Here is a 16,770-nt window from a genome sequence, read left to right on the forward strand (position 1 = left end):
TGCTCGTCTTGTAACATTGGAGTTTGTAGACTTGTTGATGCGTTAAGACGAGGTAATTTTGTGCCTCTCTGAGAGAGTGTCTTCTGACACAATTTAAAGGGGCTTTTCCCCACCTCCAAATAAAAAACAAAAAAAAAAAACAAAAAAATCCTTGACCTAATTCCTTCCTTCTTTTGTTTGAATGTTTTTGTGAACTACGTACTAGCCTCAACTCACAACTCACCTAACAATGTTCGCCTCCAGAAGAGACGAGCTCACCATCCGGAACAAACCCGGCCGGAAGTGTCCGCAGCAGGCGCCGGACCTCCTCTCACAATCAAGCGCTTCTGGTTGGTTTTGTCCCGTAACCGAACCAAGTGGAAGAAGTCCATGTAAAAGAGAGAAACACAAAATTTTTGTTTAGAACATGGCCTACTAGGGAAACTTGCCTGAAAATGCCTGCTGCTGTTGCGGGTGGGATTCCGCCCTAGGCAAGTTCAACAAAACTCCTAATACTCACCCATATATGCGAAAATTCCGCCATCCCGCCGTTCCGGTTCGGTCACCCGGTGGATTTGTCCATCAGAACCATGTTAAACGAACGCCGGATGTTGTTCCTTCACGAGCACACGCGATTCGACTAGAGAATTTTCGATTTCAACTGCGCCGTTTATATTATTGAATAAAAATTTTTAAATGTTTAAATGTTTAAATGTTTAAATGTTTAAATGTTTAAATATTTAAATGTTTAAATGTTTAAATGTTTAAATGTTTAAATGTTTAAATGTTTAAATGTTTAAATGTTTAAATGTTTAAATGTTTAAATGTTTAAATATTTAAATATTTAAATGTTTAAATGTATAAATGTTTAAATGTTTAAATGTTTAAATGTTTAAATGTTTAAATGTTTGAATGTTTGAATGTTTAAATGTTTAAATGTTTAAATGTTTAAATGTTTAAATGTTTAAATGTTTAAATGTTTAAATGTTTAAATGTTTAAATGTTTAAATGTTTAAATGTTTAAATGTTTAAATGTTTAAATGTTTAAATGTTTAAATGTTTAAATGTTTAAATGTTTAAATGTTTAAATGTTTAAATGTTTAAATGTTTAAATGTTTAAATGTTTAAATGTTTAAATGTTTAAATGTTTAAATGTTTAAATGTTTAAATGTTTAAATGTTTAAATGTTTAAATGTTTAAATGTTTAAATGTTTAAATGTTTAAATGTTTAAATGTTTAAATGTTTAAATGTTTAAATGTTTAAATGTTTAAATGTTTAAATGTTTAAATGTTTAAATGTTTAAATGTTTAAATGTTTAAATGTTTAAATGTTTAAATGTTTAAATGTTTAAATGTTTAAATGTTTAAATGTTTAAATGTTTAAATGTTTAAATGTTTAAATGTTTAAATGTTTAAATGTTTAAATGTTTAAATGTTTAAATGTTTAAATGTTTAAATGTTTAAATGTTTAAATGTTTAAATGTTTAAATGTTTAAATGTTTAAATGTTTAAATGTTTAAATGTTTAAATGTTTAAATGTTTAAATGTTTAAATGTTTAAATGTTTAAATGTTTAAATGTTTAAATGTTTAAATGTTTAAATGTTTAAATGTTTAAATGTTTAAATGTTTAAATGTTTAAATGTTTAAATGTTTAAATGTTTAAATGTTTAAATGTTTAAATGTTTAAATGTTTAAATGTTTAAATGTTTAAATGTTTAAATGTTTAAATGTTTAAATGTTTAAATGTTTAAATGTTTAAATGTTTAAATGTTTAAATGTTTAAATGTTTAAATGTTTAAATGTTTAAATGTTTAAATGTTTAAATGTTTAAATGTTTAAATGTTTAAATGTTTAAATGTTTAAATGTTTAAATGTTTAAATGTTTAAATGTTTAAATGTTTAAATGTTTAAATGTTTAAATGTTTAAATGTTTAAATGTTTAAATGTTTAAATGTTTAAATGTTTAAATGTTTAAATGTTTAAATGTTTAAATGTTTAAATGTTTAAATGTTTAAATGTTTAAATGTTTAAATGTTTAAATGTTTAAATGTTTAAATGTTTAAATGTTTAAATGTTTAAATGTTTAAATGTTTAAATGTTTAAATGTTTAAATGTTTAAATGTTTAAATGTTTAAATGTTTAAATGTTTAAATGTTTAAATGTTTAAATGTTTAAATGTTTAAATGTTTAAATGTTTAAATGTTTAAATGTTTAAATGTTTAAATGTTTAAATGTTTAAATGTTTAAATGTTTAAATGTTTAAATGTTTAAATGTTTAAATGTTTAAATGTTTAAATGTTTAAATGTTTAAATGTTTAAATGTTTAAATGTTTAAATGTTTAAATGTTTAAATGTTTAAGTTTGATCTGGCACACGCTACATCGCCGGAAGAGACGAGCCGTCAACATCTCGTCTGGAGGCGGTCCATCCGCCCACGTGCTGGCCCGGAAAGTTCAGCATCATCGAAGTCGACCGCGCAACCGCAGGTCGAACCGGCAGCGTCGTCCGCGCCGTCCGCGAGCACGCGGTGAGGAACATCGGCAGCAGCATCAAGTAACAGGAGCAACAGCAGCAGTCCGGTGAGTCCGTTCTAGTTTCTGCGGGGAAGGATGACGGCCACAGAAGGCGTCACGAACGTTTTTCCGTTCCGGCTGCGGCCGTAGAGCGGACGCCATTTTGTTCGCACGGCGTCCATTTTGAACGCGCGTGTTGCCATGCGCCCGGAGTGTGACGGCCTTTATTGACACGCCCCACACGTCCACGATATCGCACTCTAGTGCCTTTGTCTGCCGCAGTCCGCTCGACTGCCGGTGACGTCAGCGATCAGCTGTTCCAGCTGACGAGCTGAAGATTTGAGGTTGAGGAGAGAGCACAAAAGCACGGGGTAACAGAAGAACAAACAGTACAGACCGTAGGGAGAGCAAACGCACACAGTAGGAAGATGGTTAGGTAGACGTTGAAGATGAAACAATGAATGAAATACAAAACCTTAGACTAGTCCAATAAACGAGCACCTCTTTTTGATTCCCTGCCAACTAAATTATGAGTGATTATTTTGGAGTTCAATAAAAGTCCCTGCAGTTAAAATGAGCTCACGTGTTAGTTTTTTGGTCGATCCGGAGCGCTGCTTCCGTCACTTTAGGGTCCGTTCCCAGTCCTTTCCTCCCCAATGCAAAAGTTCTGCGTATCTCCCATGCTTCGTGAAGTTCTCTGGTGGCGGGTGTCGGTACTACCCATGATGATTCATACGGGCACGGGGGGTCCTATACTGGTGGATTTCTGAGGAGCTTTTTCGGGAGGCTGAGCTTTCCGTACCGTTCTTGTGGGTCACTTTGGTAAGCTGGCCGATTCGATCTTGCTTCTTCCCTGGGAAGAAGTTCAACCGAGCACCTCTTCGAGAGTCTCAAACCGGGCAAATTTAACATGGCGGGCAGTCTCCCTCACGAGAGTGGCGCATAAGCTGCACCGTTTGCAACCGATCGAATCACAACGGCTACATTTTGGCGCCCAACGAAAAATTCGTTGAATTTGGAGATTTTTTCTGATTTATGGAGTGATTATGATGTTCTGGAGATTATTATGATTAATTGATATTGCACATGATTTGGTGCCGATGTGGAAGAATGATTTACTGATGATAAATGCTAGGATAAATTAATTTGGAGTTCTGATTAAGTGAAAAATGATTTGTTTTGGGAAATTTTAATTTTTGAGTTCTGATCGAAAAGATTCGAAAAAGAGATTATTTTGGGAAATTATTTCGGATACTGAGGTCATTCAGGCAGATCTATTTGTGGAATTCATTATCTTTGTTATTTATTATATTTATTTATTTATTGATGATTATTTATTACAGTATATGTGGTATTTATCAACTGTCCTGATTACAGAGTGCTTGTGTCATAGTAGTGGTTGATAGCAAGTTTGTCTAGTTTCGTTTTTTAGGTAGATTTATTACAATAATAAATTGATACAAAATGAGTTTCAAATTTCCTTACGCGAAACATCTGCTCAATGATGAGGTGGACTTTGAACTAAGGGTGAGAAGTCTCGATGATGCGCTTAACTTAGACACAGAAACTAAATATGAAATTTTGCAGAAACATTACCATGAAGACAGTCAAGAAAAACGCGAATATCTGTCAATTTACACGATCGAACAGGACTACGACTTCATTCTTTCGCGGTTGTCTTCGATTGAACTAGCCCTACGAGAGAAAAAGGATCCAAAGTTAATCTCACGTCTTAAGTATTACTATCTGCGTACTAAAAACAGTCAGTGTTCGGGCCCGGTCGACAGTTCTTGAGGCCGTGGATGTAGAAAAGAAGCACTCGAAACGGAAACTTTACTTTAACACTACTTTATTAAAACTAATTAAACTAAAGCGTAAAGAACGTGTTGTTTCCGCGAGCACTTGTAAGCGAGTGATGAAAAAAGATGGCGCCGAGCGTCGTTCTCTCCTCTTCTCCTTCTTCGTCGTCGCGCACAACGGCCGCCGTTGCGCGCCGAGGTTGTGCAAGGTGGGAAAACCGATCGTAGCAATCTGGCTGCGGCGCTCGACCAGTGCTGCCAAATCAGCTCGATCCGTCAAGCAGCCAACATCCTCCCCCCGGGCTGGGGAGAAGTCCCAGCAGGAATCGCTCCGTGGTCTGCAGTCTGCTCGTTGTCCTCAATCGGGAGGACGGATAGCTTGGTGATCGGACGCCGGACGACTGTTCCACCAACCTTCACGTCCGCTGTGCGTACGAATCCATCTGGTCCCGGGTAAGTTTGCTGGATAATTCCCATCTTCCACTGTAGTGGCGGCGCGTCCTTTTCTTCCAGCAAAACCACCATTCCCGGACGCACGTTCGGCTTCTCCTTGTTGTCCTTGCCTCTCGGCTGGAGGCTCGTCAGGTAGTCGCGCTTCCAGGTTCGCCAAAACTGTTCGCGCAGGAGTTGCAGGTGCTGCCACTTCGACAGCCGGTTGGTGGGTGTCCCCTCGTAGACTGGTTCCGGGATGGCCGTAAGGGGTCGCGCAATCAGGAAGTGTCCCGGCGTCAGAACTTGCGGATCCGCGGGGTCCGCCGACGTAGCGAACAAGGGCCGCGAATTTAGCACCGCCTCGACCTCCGCGAGAACAGTGGCGTACTGCTCGAAGGTGAGTTGTGCGTTCTTGAGGATGCGCTTGAGATGGTATTTCGTGCTTTTTTACAGCCGCCTCCCAGAGGCCACCGAAATTCGGCGCCCCCGGAGGGATAAACGACCAGGTGATCTCCTTCGGTTGGCAGTAGGTCGCTATCTGGTCGTTGAACGCACGCTGGTTGAACAGCAGGAACAGCTCGTGCAACTCCGCCTTGGCCCCCTTGAAATTCGTCCCGTTGTCGGAATGGATCGTGCGAGGCACGCCGCGTCGGCTCACGAAGCGCTGGAGGGCGGCCAAGAATGCCTCGGTCGTGAGGTCCGAGACTAGCTCCAGGTGGACGGCCTTGGTCGACATGCACACGAACACCGCGAAGTAGGCCTTCACGAGTTGCGGCTTTCGGGTTCCTACCTTGACGAAAATGGGCCCGGCGTAATCTACGCCGACCTCTTCAAACGGGAGGGCTTGCGTCACACGGCAGGACGGCAACCGTCCCATCAGTTGGCTCGAGCCGCGAGGCTTCGCGTGGAAGCACGTCACGCAGCTCCTTGTAACGCTCCGGACTGTCGACCGTCCGTCGATCAGCCAGAACCGCCTCCTCAGCGTCGCAAGCAAGGCCGATGGCCCCGCGTGCAGGTGCTCTTCGTGATACGCTCGAACGATCAGGTTGGTAACGCGATGCTTCGGGAGGAGAAGTTGGTGTTGGGTCTCGAACGGCAACTCCGACTGCTGCAATCTGCCACCCACTCGTAGTAGGCCCTTGTCCAGGAACGGGGTCAAACCTTGAATCGTCCAGCGGTATCGTTCTCGGCAACTTGCTGGATTTCCTTGGACAGTGCATCGTGCTGGATCACCAACACAATCACGTCCTGCGCCGCCCGCAACTCCGGGATGGTCAGGTAGCGCTGGCGAACTCGTTCCGCCGGATTCTTCTTTCTGCAGTTGGCCGTGAAGCGCAGCACGTACGCCATCACCCTTTGCAGCTTACGGTATGAGCTGCACGTTTCGAAGATCGGAAACTCGACGGAATTGCAGGTAAGCATCGTCACCATCTTCACCTTCCGCAACTCGGGGATCTCACAGTCCGGCAAATCTTCCACAGGTTCCACCCGGTACTCCTCGGACTGCATGTACGCCGGTCCTTTCCACCACTTCTCGCACACCATCAGTTCGGCGGGAAACATACCACGTGACACCAAGTCGGCAGGGTTGTCCTTGGTTCGCACGTAAAGCCAGATGAAGTTGCTGGTTTCGTTTCGTATCTCGGCGACACGGTTGCGGACGAACGATTGAAGCTGGTCTAAGGGTTTCTTGAGCCACGCCAAAACCACTTGGCTGTGGCTCCACAGAACGACGTTCCGGAACGGCAGTTTCAACGCTGCGAGGACCTTGACCACCAGCTTGGACAGCAATCTGCACCCGAGGAGCTCGAGTCGGTGGATGTCGAGCTGCTTCGTTGGTGCTACCTTGGACTTGCTGCAGAGTAGCCGCATCTGGGGGGACTTTCCGCTCGGGAACAGGCTGCGCACGTAAATCACTGCGCCGTATGCGACCTCGGAGGCGTCGCTGTATCCGTGGAGTTCAAGGGCAATGTTTCCAGGGCCGATTACGTAACGGGGAATCCGGATGTCTCGCACGAAGGGAAGTGCGATTTGAAATTGTTCCCAAGTACTTGCCAACCCTCCTTCCAGCAGCACATCCCACGACAGGCCAGCGAGCCAAACTCGCTGCATCAGGATCTTGGCCTTGATGATGACCGGTGAAAGCAAGCCCAGCACGTCGAAGAACTTGCCGATCTCCGACAGCACACGCCGCTTGGTGGCATCGGCGTCAGCGTCGGCTTGGTTGGCAGTGAACCGGAACTCGTCATCCCCTGGACTCCTGTAGAGCCCCAGAGCCTTGACCACGCCACCGGTCAGTCCGTCCAGATCGATGAGTTTCTCCCGCTCACCCTCCGGAATCTGATCCATGACCGCCGACTCGTTCGAACTCCATTTGTGGATCGGAAACCCACCACGGCTGAGCAGGCCTTGGAGTTGCTTCAAACACTCGATCGCTTCGTCAGGTGAGTCTGCCCCAGAAAGAATGTCATCGACATAGCAAGCGTCGCGAACGATTTTGGCAGCCAGCGGAAATTTCTCTCCTTCATCTTCGCAGAGTTGAACCAAGCAGCGGGTCGCGAGGAAAGGTGCAGATGCCGTCCCGTACGTCACGGTTGTGAGCTCGAGCACGCGGATAAAGTCGGCCGGTTCGTTCCGCCAGAAGATTCGTTGGAAGGGAGTGTCCGCAGGGGCCACCCGGATCTGGCGGTACATCTTCGACAAATCTGCGGTGAAGGCGACCGGGTGCTTGCGGAATGCGAGCAGAATCGAGAAAAGGTCGTTTTGGACGGTTCCCCCGATCTGCAAGGCTTCGTTGAGGGAGACACTCGAAGGGGAGAGTTTTGCCGAAGCGTCGAAAACTACCCGCAGCTTGGTTGTGGAACTCGAAGGGCGAAGGATGGCATGGTGCGGCATGTAGTAACGACCTTGGCCAGGTGAGTCGTCGGCCTCTTCAACCGACTTGCAATGCCCCAGGGATTCGTACTCGGAAATAAACTCACCGTATTGCCGTTTCAGGTCCGGGTCCCGGTAGAGCCGCTTCTCCAACGACAAGAATCGCCGAAGAGCCAGGCTGCGGTTGTTGTCGAGGTTGCCGACGACGGGGCGGAATGGCAAGCGAACCTCGTACCGGCCGGTAGGGTCCCGCTTGTGTGTCGCACGGAAGAATGCCTCGCACTCGCACTCGTCCTGTTCTGTGCTGACTTGTGTGGCGCTGTCGATGTCCTCGACCCGCCAGAATCTCTCGATGGCTTCGCTCACGTCATCGAGCGTTGCAGTGTGACTGAACTGCGCGTCAGGAACGGTGTCGCCGACATCACCCGCGACGACCCAGCCCAGGTAGGTCTCGCGGAGCTCTGGAAGGTTCTTCGCCAACTCTAGTTGTCCCGATTTCAACAGCTTGAAGAACATCGAGACGCCGAGCAGCATGTCGATCCGGTCCGGTGTGTGGAAGTTCGGGTCGGCCAGCTGGATGTTCGCAGGAATCGGCCAGTCGGACGTGCTGATCGGGCCGACGGAATCATCCCGGTTACCTTGGGGACGATGAGACACTCCACTTCCACCGTGAAGCTGTTGTACCGGGATCGGAGCTGGACCGTCATCGACTCTCGGGCGTATGTCTTCACTGCACCGATTCCGCAGATGGGAACGTTTGCAGCTACTCGACGTGTGTTCAACCGTTTTGCCAATTGTTCCGTAATAAAATTGACCTGCGATCCGTTGTCGAGCAGCAGTCGGCATGGCACAGGTCGGTCCTTGTCGTCCAGCAGGTGGACGAGCGCTGTCAGAAGCATGACGGTCTTCACCGTCTGGGTGTGGTTGCAGGTTGCCGAAGTAGACTGTGGTGGTTCTTGGCCAGTGGCTTGGGACACTGGCGGCTGGTTGGCTACTGGTGCAACGTTCTGCGGGTTGACGGGTTTCTGCACGAATTTTTGTTCCGAGTCGTCGTGCAGCAGTGTGTGGTGACGTTGGCGGCACTTTCCACAGGAATACCTGGACGTACACTTCTTCCAGCTGTGGCCCTTGCGGAGGCAGTTGAGACACAGGTTCTTGCTTCTTACCTTTTCGCTGCGTTGGGCCACCGTGAGGCCAGCGAGGGTGCCGCACTTGAAGGTGAGGTGGGAGTCCCCACACATCTCGCAGCGGATCTCCGGGTTCGACGACGTGGTCGCAGCGTTGGCCTTCTGGTAGGACGGTTTGTTGGTTGGCCTCGGGTTGTTTCGGTCTCGCTGCTTCGCTGCAGGTTCACTGGTCTCGTCGCATCTCTCCAGGACGGAGACGCGGTTCTTCAGGAACTTGATGGTTTCTTCGTAGTTCGGCAGCTCGCCCTTCTTCACCGTGGCCTCCCACAGTTTTTTAGTATCGCTGTCCAGGGCATGGGCCAGCAGGTACACAACGAACTGTGTCGACACACCAGTGAACTCCTGCCTCAGGTATTTGAGGTTTTCTACGTGGCCGACCACGGTCTCCACCAGCGCTCGTAGTTCCGCGTGGCTCTCCTTGTGTAGCTTCTGGACCTTCAGCAGTCCACCGATATGGATGTCCACCATTCTCCGGTTGTCTTCATATCGCTCCTCCAGCAACTCCCACGCGCCGTCGTAGTTGCCGTCCTCGATTGTCTTCTCGTCCAGCGTCCCTTTTGCCTCACCAATGAGGGCTTCCTCCAGGCGATACAGCTTCATCCTGGGAGTTTCGTTCGACCGGTCTACGACGTCACGGAACATCGTCTTGAACCGCTTCCAGTTCTCGTACTTTCCGTCGAACGTGGGTACGAGCCGCGGAAGGGACTGCTGGATGACAACAGGTCGTTGGGCAGCAGGTACAGGGGCGGTTGATGGACCAGCCAGGATTTCCAGGGTTTGCTTCCATCCTTCTAGCATTGTGTCAATCTCGATGAACAACGTTTCGAATTCCACCAGCTTATCGCCGTGCTCCTTCCGCTTCTTGGCGTCCAGGCGGACGATGCGCTCGTGGAGAGAATTGAACTCGGCGTTGGAGGCATCGAGCACTCTCCGGTTCACGTTGATCTGGGTCGCGGTCCGTTCGTGCAACCCGAGCCCAGCCAGCTTCTCCTTTAGGCGTACGAGTTTCAGGAGTTTCTCGTCCCGCAGGTAGACCAGGGTCTCCAGATCTTCGCCATCGTCCACCTCTTCCTTTTTCGCAGGGGTGCGCAGTATTTTTGGCGGCATCGTACACTTTTAGGTTATTTAACCTCACTTTCACTTTGTCTCTTCCGGATGCGGATTTTTTGCACCTTCAAGCACTTTTTCTTCCGGAATGTTTTTTCAGGCCGGTTTGCCTTCTTCTTCCACGGAAAGTTCTAGGCCAGTCGTCCTCACGGGTCTTCCACGTGGTTGTGCCCAGATTCCGAGACCGGTTTGTCTCTTCCTCCAGCGCACTGTTTTGCGGGGTTTTTGGCCGGTTTGCCTCACCCTTCTCACTCGCGGTCACTGTCCACGGCTTTGAGGCCGGTTTGCCTCTCACACGCGCGGCGGGAGCCTTCTTTTTTACATCCACCGCCGGAAGTCCATCCGGCTCGAAGGACCAATGTTCGGGCCCGGTCGTGGCCCAGGAAAAAGCGGACTGAAGTGGACTTTTGCGGCAGACAGTTCTTGAGGCCGTGGATGTAGAAAAGAAGCACTCGAAACGGAAACTTTACTTTAACACTACTTTATTAAAACTAATTAAACTAAAGCGTAAAGAACGTGTTGTTTCCGCGAGCACTTGTAAGCGAGTGATGAAAAAAGATGGCGCCGAGCGTCGTTCTCTCCTCTTCTCCTTCTTCGTCGTCGCGCACAACGGCCGCCGTTGCGCGCCGAGGTTGTGCAAGGTGGGAAAACCGATCGTAGCAATCTGGCTGCGGCGCTCGACCAGTGCTGCCAAATCAGCTCGATCCGTCAAGCAGCCAACAGTCAGATTACGCCTCAAACGAAGGAAATGAGGAATGATTTAGTACAGGATATTTGTGATCTTTTGAAGCACGTTGGGGTTCAGTTACAGCCGATTAGCGAAGAAGTACACCAGGATGAGGGAGCAGCTGCTCTTCCGGTGGAACAGAACCAGTCGGGGAACCTGTCTGCCAACCAAACGGCTGGTCAGAATACCAGCGTACGATCGAACCTTGTCGTCAATACGGTGAATGACTTGCTTGGGGACTTGAATGGGAGTGGCCAGAATCAGCACAACTTGACCTTTGGCGATTTTGGGATCGACCTTAGTCCAGTCCGAGTCAACCCAAGTTACACTGGTGCGATTCCCAAAAATCCCGCGAGTAAACGTTCTGGTATCGTTCCATCCAGGGAACAATTACAAGCCGAAATGGAACAAATGCGCAAAGATAACAAGGAACTTAGGCAGACGTGTAGGGAATTAACCGATCGCTTGCAGAATATCAACTTAGCTGAGTTACGGAAGAATGCAACTAATCCTCAAAACAATTCGGAAGTAGCTTCGCGACAGACTGAACCTCCGCTGAACCAATCTTCGTCGAAAACGAACCAGTTTCAACAGTCGGCGCAGAACCAGGAACCGCCGCCATTGCCGGACAACCGACAGAACCCGCGGTTCAGCCAAGGTTTACCACCCCCTCCAAATCCATCAGACCAAACCTCTCAGTCGTACCAGTGGCCGAGATCGAACAAATGGTCGAACCCTCAGCAGAATCGCGGAGTTCCACCACCTCCAAACCAAACTCCCCAGTTGTACCAGTGGCCGAGGTCAAACCCTCAGCAAGATCGTGGAGTTCCACCACCTTCAAACCAAACTCCCCAGTTGTACCAGTGGCCACAACAGGAGCAGGGTAACCAGTTTGGCCTCCCAGGACAGAACAACCGTGCGCAACCAACGGGACAAGTCAACTCGGTAAATAGGAACCAAACGCCGTCGCAGGGAAATCAATTCCAACCGCAGAACGCGCAGAACAACCAGTCGCAGCCTTTGGGACTGACTTTGCGCTTGCATCGATCGCCGTTTGGGAATGAAGCTTCCGAAAGTCACGGTGGCTACGGGAACGATGACCACGGAGATGAGGATGACGATTCTGAAGATGATGGCGATTACGGTCAAGGGAATTTCATACCATTTAGAAGGACCAGACGCCGCCGAACGGAGCAGTACGACAGACGGATTGAGAAATGGAACATTTTTTTCTCTGGGGAACCGCGCTCGACCACGTTGGAAGACTTCATCTTCAAGGTGAAAAGATTGGCCATGATGAACTCAATCTCTGAGAGTAGTATGCTTAGTCACATCCATCTGCTACTAAGAGGCGAGGCATCAGATTGGTTCTTCACCTACTACGAGGAGGATTGGGATTGGCTGACCTTCGAAACGAAGATTCGCTTCCGGTTCGGTAATCCAAACGAGAATCAGAGTATCCGTCAACGGATCACGGATCGCAAACAACAGAGAGGAGAAAAGTTCTCAGCTTTTCTGTCGGACATCGAGCGTTTGAACAAACTTCTGACGAAACCGTTGTCGGAAAGAAGGATGTTCCACATAATTTATGAGAACATGCAACAACGTTACCGTTCCAAGTTATTGCACTTCAACATAGACAGCAAGGACCTGCTCGCAGCATTGTGTCAACGCATCGACGCGAACGATCCTTCTCTTAATCCGCGCCACGGTGTAAACAATCTTGAGGTAGATCAACCGGAGACGGATAGCGAAGAAGAGCTGAACGCCATCGATAGACGGAACCAGCGGCAACCGGAGAACCGGTCCTGGAGACGGGACCGTCCCGCTGAGGGGTACAGAGGCAATCCGTCACAGGAAACAACTAGACTTCCGTTGTGTTGGAACTGCAGACAGCACGGACATTTCTGGAGACAATGTCAAGCAGAAAAGACGACGTTCTGTTACGTGTGTGGAAATGCAGGGACAGTTGCTGCGACCTGCAACGTCCACCCAAGAAGGAGCGCGCCCACACAGGGTGCTCAGACAACACAAGGTCCAGGAAACCCACACCTTCAGTCTGGATAAAATCCGGGAAACTAAACTCGGAGTGCCGCAACGGGAACTCGAGCATTCCAAGCCAGAACAATGTTCCCAGTTCTACACCTTTTTACGACCCTTTTCAGAACCTACTGGAGATCAAAATTCACACCAACCTGTGTCCACACGTGAAAATCCGTGTGTTCGAAACTGAATTCGAGGCCCTGTTAGACTCGGGTGCCAGCGTAAGCGTTACCAATTCGAGAGACGTAGCCGATCGTTACGGTTTGAAGATTTTTCCGTCACCGATTCGAATCTGTACCGCCAACCACACACAGTACTCATGCGTGGGGTACGTCAACATGCCGTTATGTTTCGAAACGTGACGAAAGTCGTAGCAGTAGTAATTGTGCCGGAAATCACACGAAGTTTTATCCTAGACATCAACTTCTGGACAACCTTTGGGATTAAACCGATGATGCAGGGTGAAACGGGATTAGAAGAGATCGCTGAGATCACCGCAGGAAGTCAGGACGTTCCGGAAGAGTTGTTCCACTTCTTCATACACCCGGTCGAAGCACTTCCGGTCATCGAGCAACCACCACCGGACGATTCCCTTGACATTCCGGGCATCGACCTGCCAGAACCGTCGGTGACCACGCCGGAAACGATCAAGACCGAGCATGACCTGACGGAAGCAGAGAGGAAGTCTGGCCGACGTCATCAGGACATTCCCGTGTACAACGGAAGGTCGTCTGGGAAGAACAGCGCTTCTGCAGCACGAGATCGTACTTCGAGAGGACGCGAAACCTCGCCGAATGCCACTCTACCGTTGCTCACCTTCCATCCAAGCGGAAATGGACAAGGAAATCGAGCGCTACAGGCAGATGGATGCCATCGAGGAGTGCACGAGTGAGTGGGCGAACCCATTGGTTCCCGTCCGCAAGTCGAATGGTAAGCTAAGGGTTTGTTTGGACTCGAGGAGGATCAATGCCATGACGAAGAAGGATTCCTACCCGATGCGCGACATGAAAGGGATATTTCATCGGTTGCAGAGTGCGTGCTACTTCTCCGTAATCGACCTTAAAGACGCGTATTTCCAGATACCGCTCAAGGAAGATTGTCGCGACTTCACGGCGTTCCGGACGTCAAAGGGACTGTTCCGCTTCAAGGTGTGTCCATTCGGACTCACGAACGCTCCATTCACGATGTGCAGACTGATGGATAAGGTCATTGGGTTCGATCTGGAGCCCCATGTATTTGTCTACCTGGACGATATTGTGGTTGCGACCAAAGACCTGTCCGAGCACCTTCGGTTGCTAGGAATCGTGGCGGAACGTTTGACAAAGGCGAACCTGACGATTTCGCTCGACAAGTCTCAGTTTTGAAAAAAGCAGGTGAACTATTTGGGGTATTTGTTAACCGGACAGGGCGTTGCGATCGACAGCAAGCGGATCGATCCGATCCTGAACTACAGCCGCCCGAAGAGCGTAAAGGACATTCGCCGTCTGCTCGGCCTGGCGGGCTTTTACCAACGGTTCATTTCCAAATACAGCAAGATCGTCGCGCCGATTTCGGACCTGCTACGGAAGGAGAAGAACAAGTTCCAGTGGACGGGAGCCGCGGAAGAAGGATTCCAGGAATTGAAAGCCGCACTGGTGTCGGCACCGATTCTTGCCAACCCGGATTTTGCCGAGCCGTTTGTGATCGAGTCAGACGCATCTGATAATGCTGTCGGAGCCGCGCTGATCCAGAAGCTGGATGGCGAGCCGCGAATCATCGCTTACTTCAGTAAGAAGTTAAGCAGCACCCAGAAGCGATACGCCAGCGTGGAGAAGGAATGCCTAGGCGTTCTGCTCGCGATCGAGCACTTCCGGCACTACGTGGAAGGAACCCGTTTCAAAGTCGTTACGGACGCGCGTAGCCTTCTCTGGCTGTTCACGATAGGTGTCGAGTCTGGTAACTCTAAGCTGCTCAGGTGGGCTCTTAAGATCCAATCGTACGATATCGAGTTGGAGTATCGAAAGGGGAAGCAAAACATCACCGCAGATTGTTTGTCTCGCTCGTTAGATGCCATCAGCGTAGCGCAAGTCGATCCGGAGTACCAGGACCTGGTCAAGCAGATCACGATGGACCCGCAGGCCTACACGGACTTTCGAGTAGTCGACGGCAGCGTTTACAAGTTCGTCAAGAACAAGGGAAAGGTCGAGGATAGTCGTTTCTGCTGGAAAGTCTACCCGCCGAAGTCGGAACGAGAAGAGATTCTCCGGAAAACTCACGGAACCGCTCACCTCGGGTTCGAGAAGACTCTGGCCGCGCTTCGAGAAAGATATTTCTGGCCGTTGATGAACACCGAAACGAAACGTTTCTGCCAGGATTGTCTCGTCTGTCAAACCAGCAAAGCGACCAACGTCTACACCACAGCTCCACTGAAAGTGCAGCGGAAGATTGCGGAATACCCGTGGCAATTTGTGACGATGGACTACGTTGGACCGCTTCCGGCATCGGGGAGAGGGAGAAGCACCTGTCTGCTGGTACTAACAGACGTTTTCAGCAAGTTCGTACTAGTACAACCATTTCGACAGGCCACGGCCGATTCGCTCGTTCCGTTCGTTGAAAACATGCTGTTTTTGCTGTTCGGGGTCCCGGAAGTAATCCTCACAGATAACGGGACACAATTCACGTCCAAACTGTTCCAAGATCTGCTGAGTCGATATCACGTAACCCACTGGAGAACGCCGAGTTACCATCCGCAGATCAACGATTCGGAGAGAGCCTACCGGGTGATAACAACCGCCATCCGGGCAACGATCAAGAAGGACCATAAGGATTGGGCGAACAAAATCCAGACGATCGCCAACGCTATCCGGAACTCGGTGCATGACGCGACGAAGTACACGCCCTACTTTGTCCTGTTCGGGCGTAACATGGTCTCGGACGGAAGAGAGTACCGTTGCATGAGGGACACGTCGATTGATAGTGGGAGTCTGAACAACGCTGAGCGGGAGAAACTGTACGCCGACGTCAAGGAGAATCTCAAGAAGGCCTTCGAGAGGCACTCGAAGTACTACAACCTCAGGTCAAACGCGAAATGTCCACAGTAAACGGTCAACGAGAAGGTTCTGAAGAAGAACACCGAACTTTCCGACAAGGGTAAGGGTTACTGTGCCAAACTTGCGCCCAAATACGTTCCTGCGCTGGTCAAAAGGGTAGTGGGCGAACACTGCTACGAACTAGAAGACGAAAAAGGTAAACGTCTGGGCGTTTTCAACTGCAAGTACCTTAAAAAGTTTCACCAACCTCCCTCGCGTTCGGTCGACTAACACCGCGGTTAGAATCGATCAAGTTCAGTTAGGATTTTGCAATTTAGGATTTTCAAATTTAGGTTTTCTCGAGCTATGTACCCTCTAACCGTAGAGAGGCAACCAAGCATAAATTATGCTCCAAAACACTTTTTAGGCATCAACAACTACAACTACATGCCACACCTGTCCAGCTTCAGATGAGAGTACCGATGATTCATGAGCTTTTGCGGACGAGACCGAAAGATCAACTCCCCTAGCCAACATGAAAATCTATGCTAGAACCTGCTGACTGTCGACAAAATATGCTAGGCAAACTATGACCCAACCAGCTATGTCCCTTTCAACCAATCGAAGGCAACAAGATCTCACAAAACCTCTAACCTTCCAGTCTCCTCGATCAAAGAGTTGAGCGTCCCACAATAACTAAGACTACTGGCGACTAAAACGAAGAACTAGAGCAGAACTACCACGAACACCCTCGAACTAGTCAATCGCGATCTCGGACATCGTAAACAGACCGTCTAATGAGACAAAAATTAGATTTAGGATAGGAATAGGATCAAGGATGGGAGCAAATACCCTACCTGATGTAAATAAAGCTTGTTAATTGTTAGTCGCGCCTAATCTTATAAAAACTATATGAGTAATTACCGTTATTGTTAGTATTCTTCTTGGTTTTCTTCGGTTTATGTTGATGCTGAGTCCCACGAAGTGATGTTGTCGTAGTATGGTCGATGATGTATGTTGTCTTCAGTTATGTCGTCTGGAGCATATTTTTCGGGAACCTGAGATGACTGGAGTAGTCAGGAAGCATAATTCAGCATCTC

The 16,770-nt window shown here is 48.4% G+C and overlaps 2 protein-coding genes across 2 annotated transcripts; both read right to left on the reverse strand.

Moving 5' to 3' along the window:
* Positions 1-4,329: 4,329 nt before the first annotated feature.
* LOC119766855 lies at positions 4,330-5,871 on the reverse strand. The gene is given in 2 exon segments (XM_038253065.1): positions 4,330-5,171; positions 5,173-5,871. Coding segments are annotated over 2 exon segments (1,032 nt in total). The 5' UTR covers positions 5,602-5,871; the 3' UTR covers positions 4,330-4,568.
* Positions 5,872-5,879: 8 nt separating this feature from the next.
* Positions 5,880-9,892, reverse strand: LOC119766232. Its single transcript, XM_038250670.1, has 2 exons — positions 8,237-9,892; positions 5,880-8,171 (listed from the first exon to the last, which is right to left on the reverse strand). Exons 1-2 carry the CDS (start codon positions 9,890-9,892, stop codon positions 5,880-5,882), a joined length of 3,948 nt encoding a protein of 1,315 aa, XP_038106598.1.
* Between the last annotated feature and the right edge of the window lie 6,878 nt (positions 9,893-16,770).

The sequence above is a fragment of the Culex quinquefasciatus genome, chromosome 2, assembly GCF_015732765.1.
Source record: "Culex quinquefasciatus strain JHB chromosome 2, VPISU_Cqui_1.0_pri_paternal, whole genome shotgun sequence".
Taxonomy (NCBI): Eukaryota; Metazoa; Arthropoda; class Insecta; order Diptera; family Culicidae; genus Culex; species Culex quinquefasciatus.

Bases quoted from the DNA above. Each gene is read 5' to 3' on its own strand.
- LOC119766232 (XM_038250670.1), bottom strand. From the start codon at position 9,892: ATGCCGCCAAAAATACTGCGCACCCCTGCGAAAAAGGAAGAGGTGGAC. The intron at 8,172-8,236 runs GTAACCGGGATG...GCGAACATCCAG, and splicing joins AGTGTCTCATCGTCCCCAAG to CTGGCCGACCCGAACTTCCA.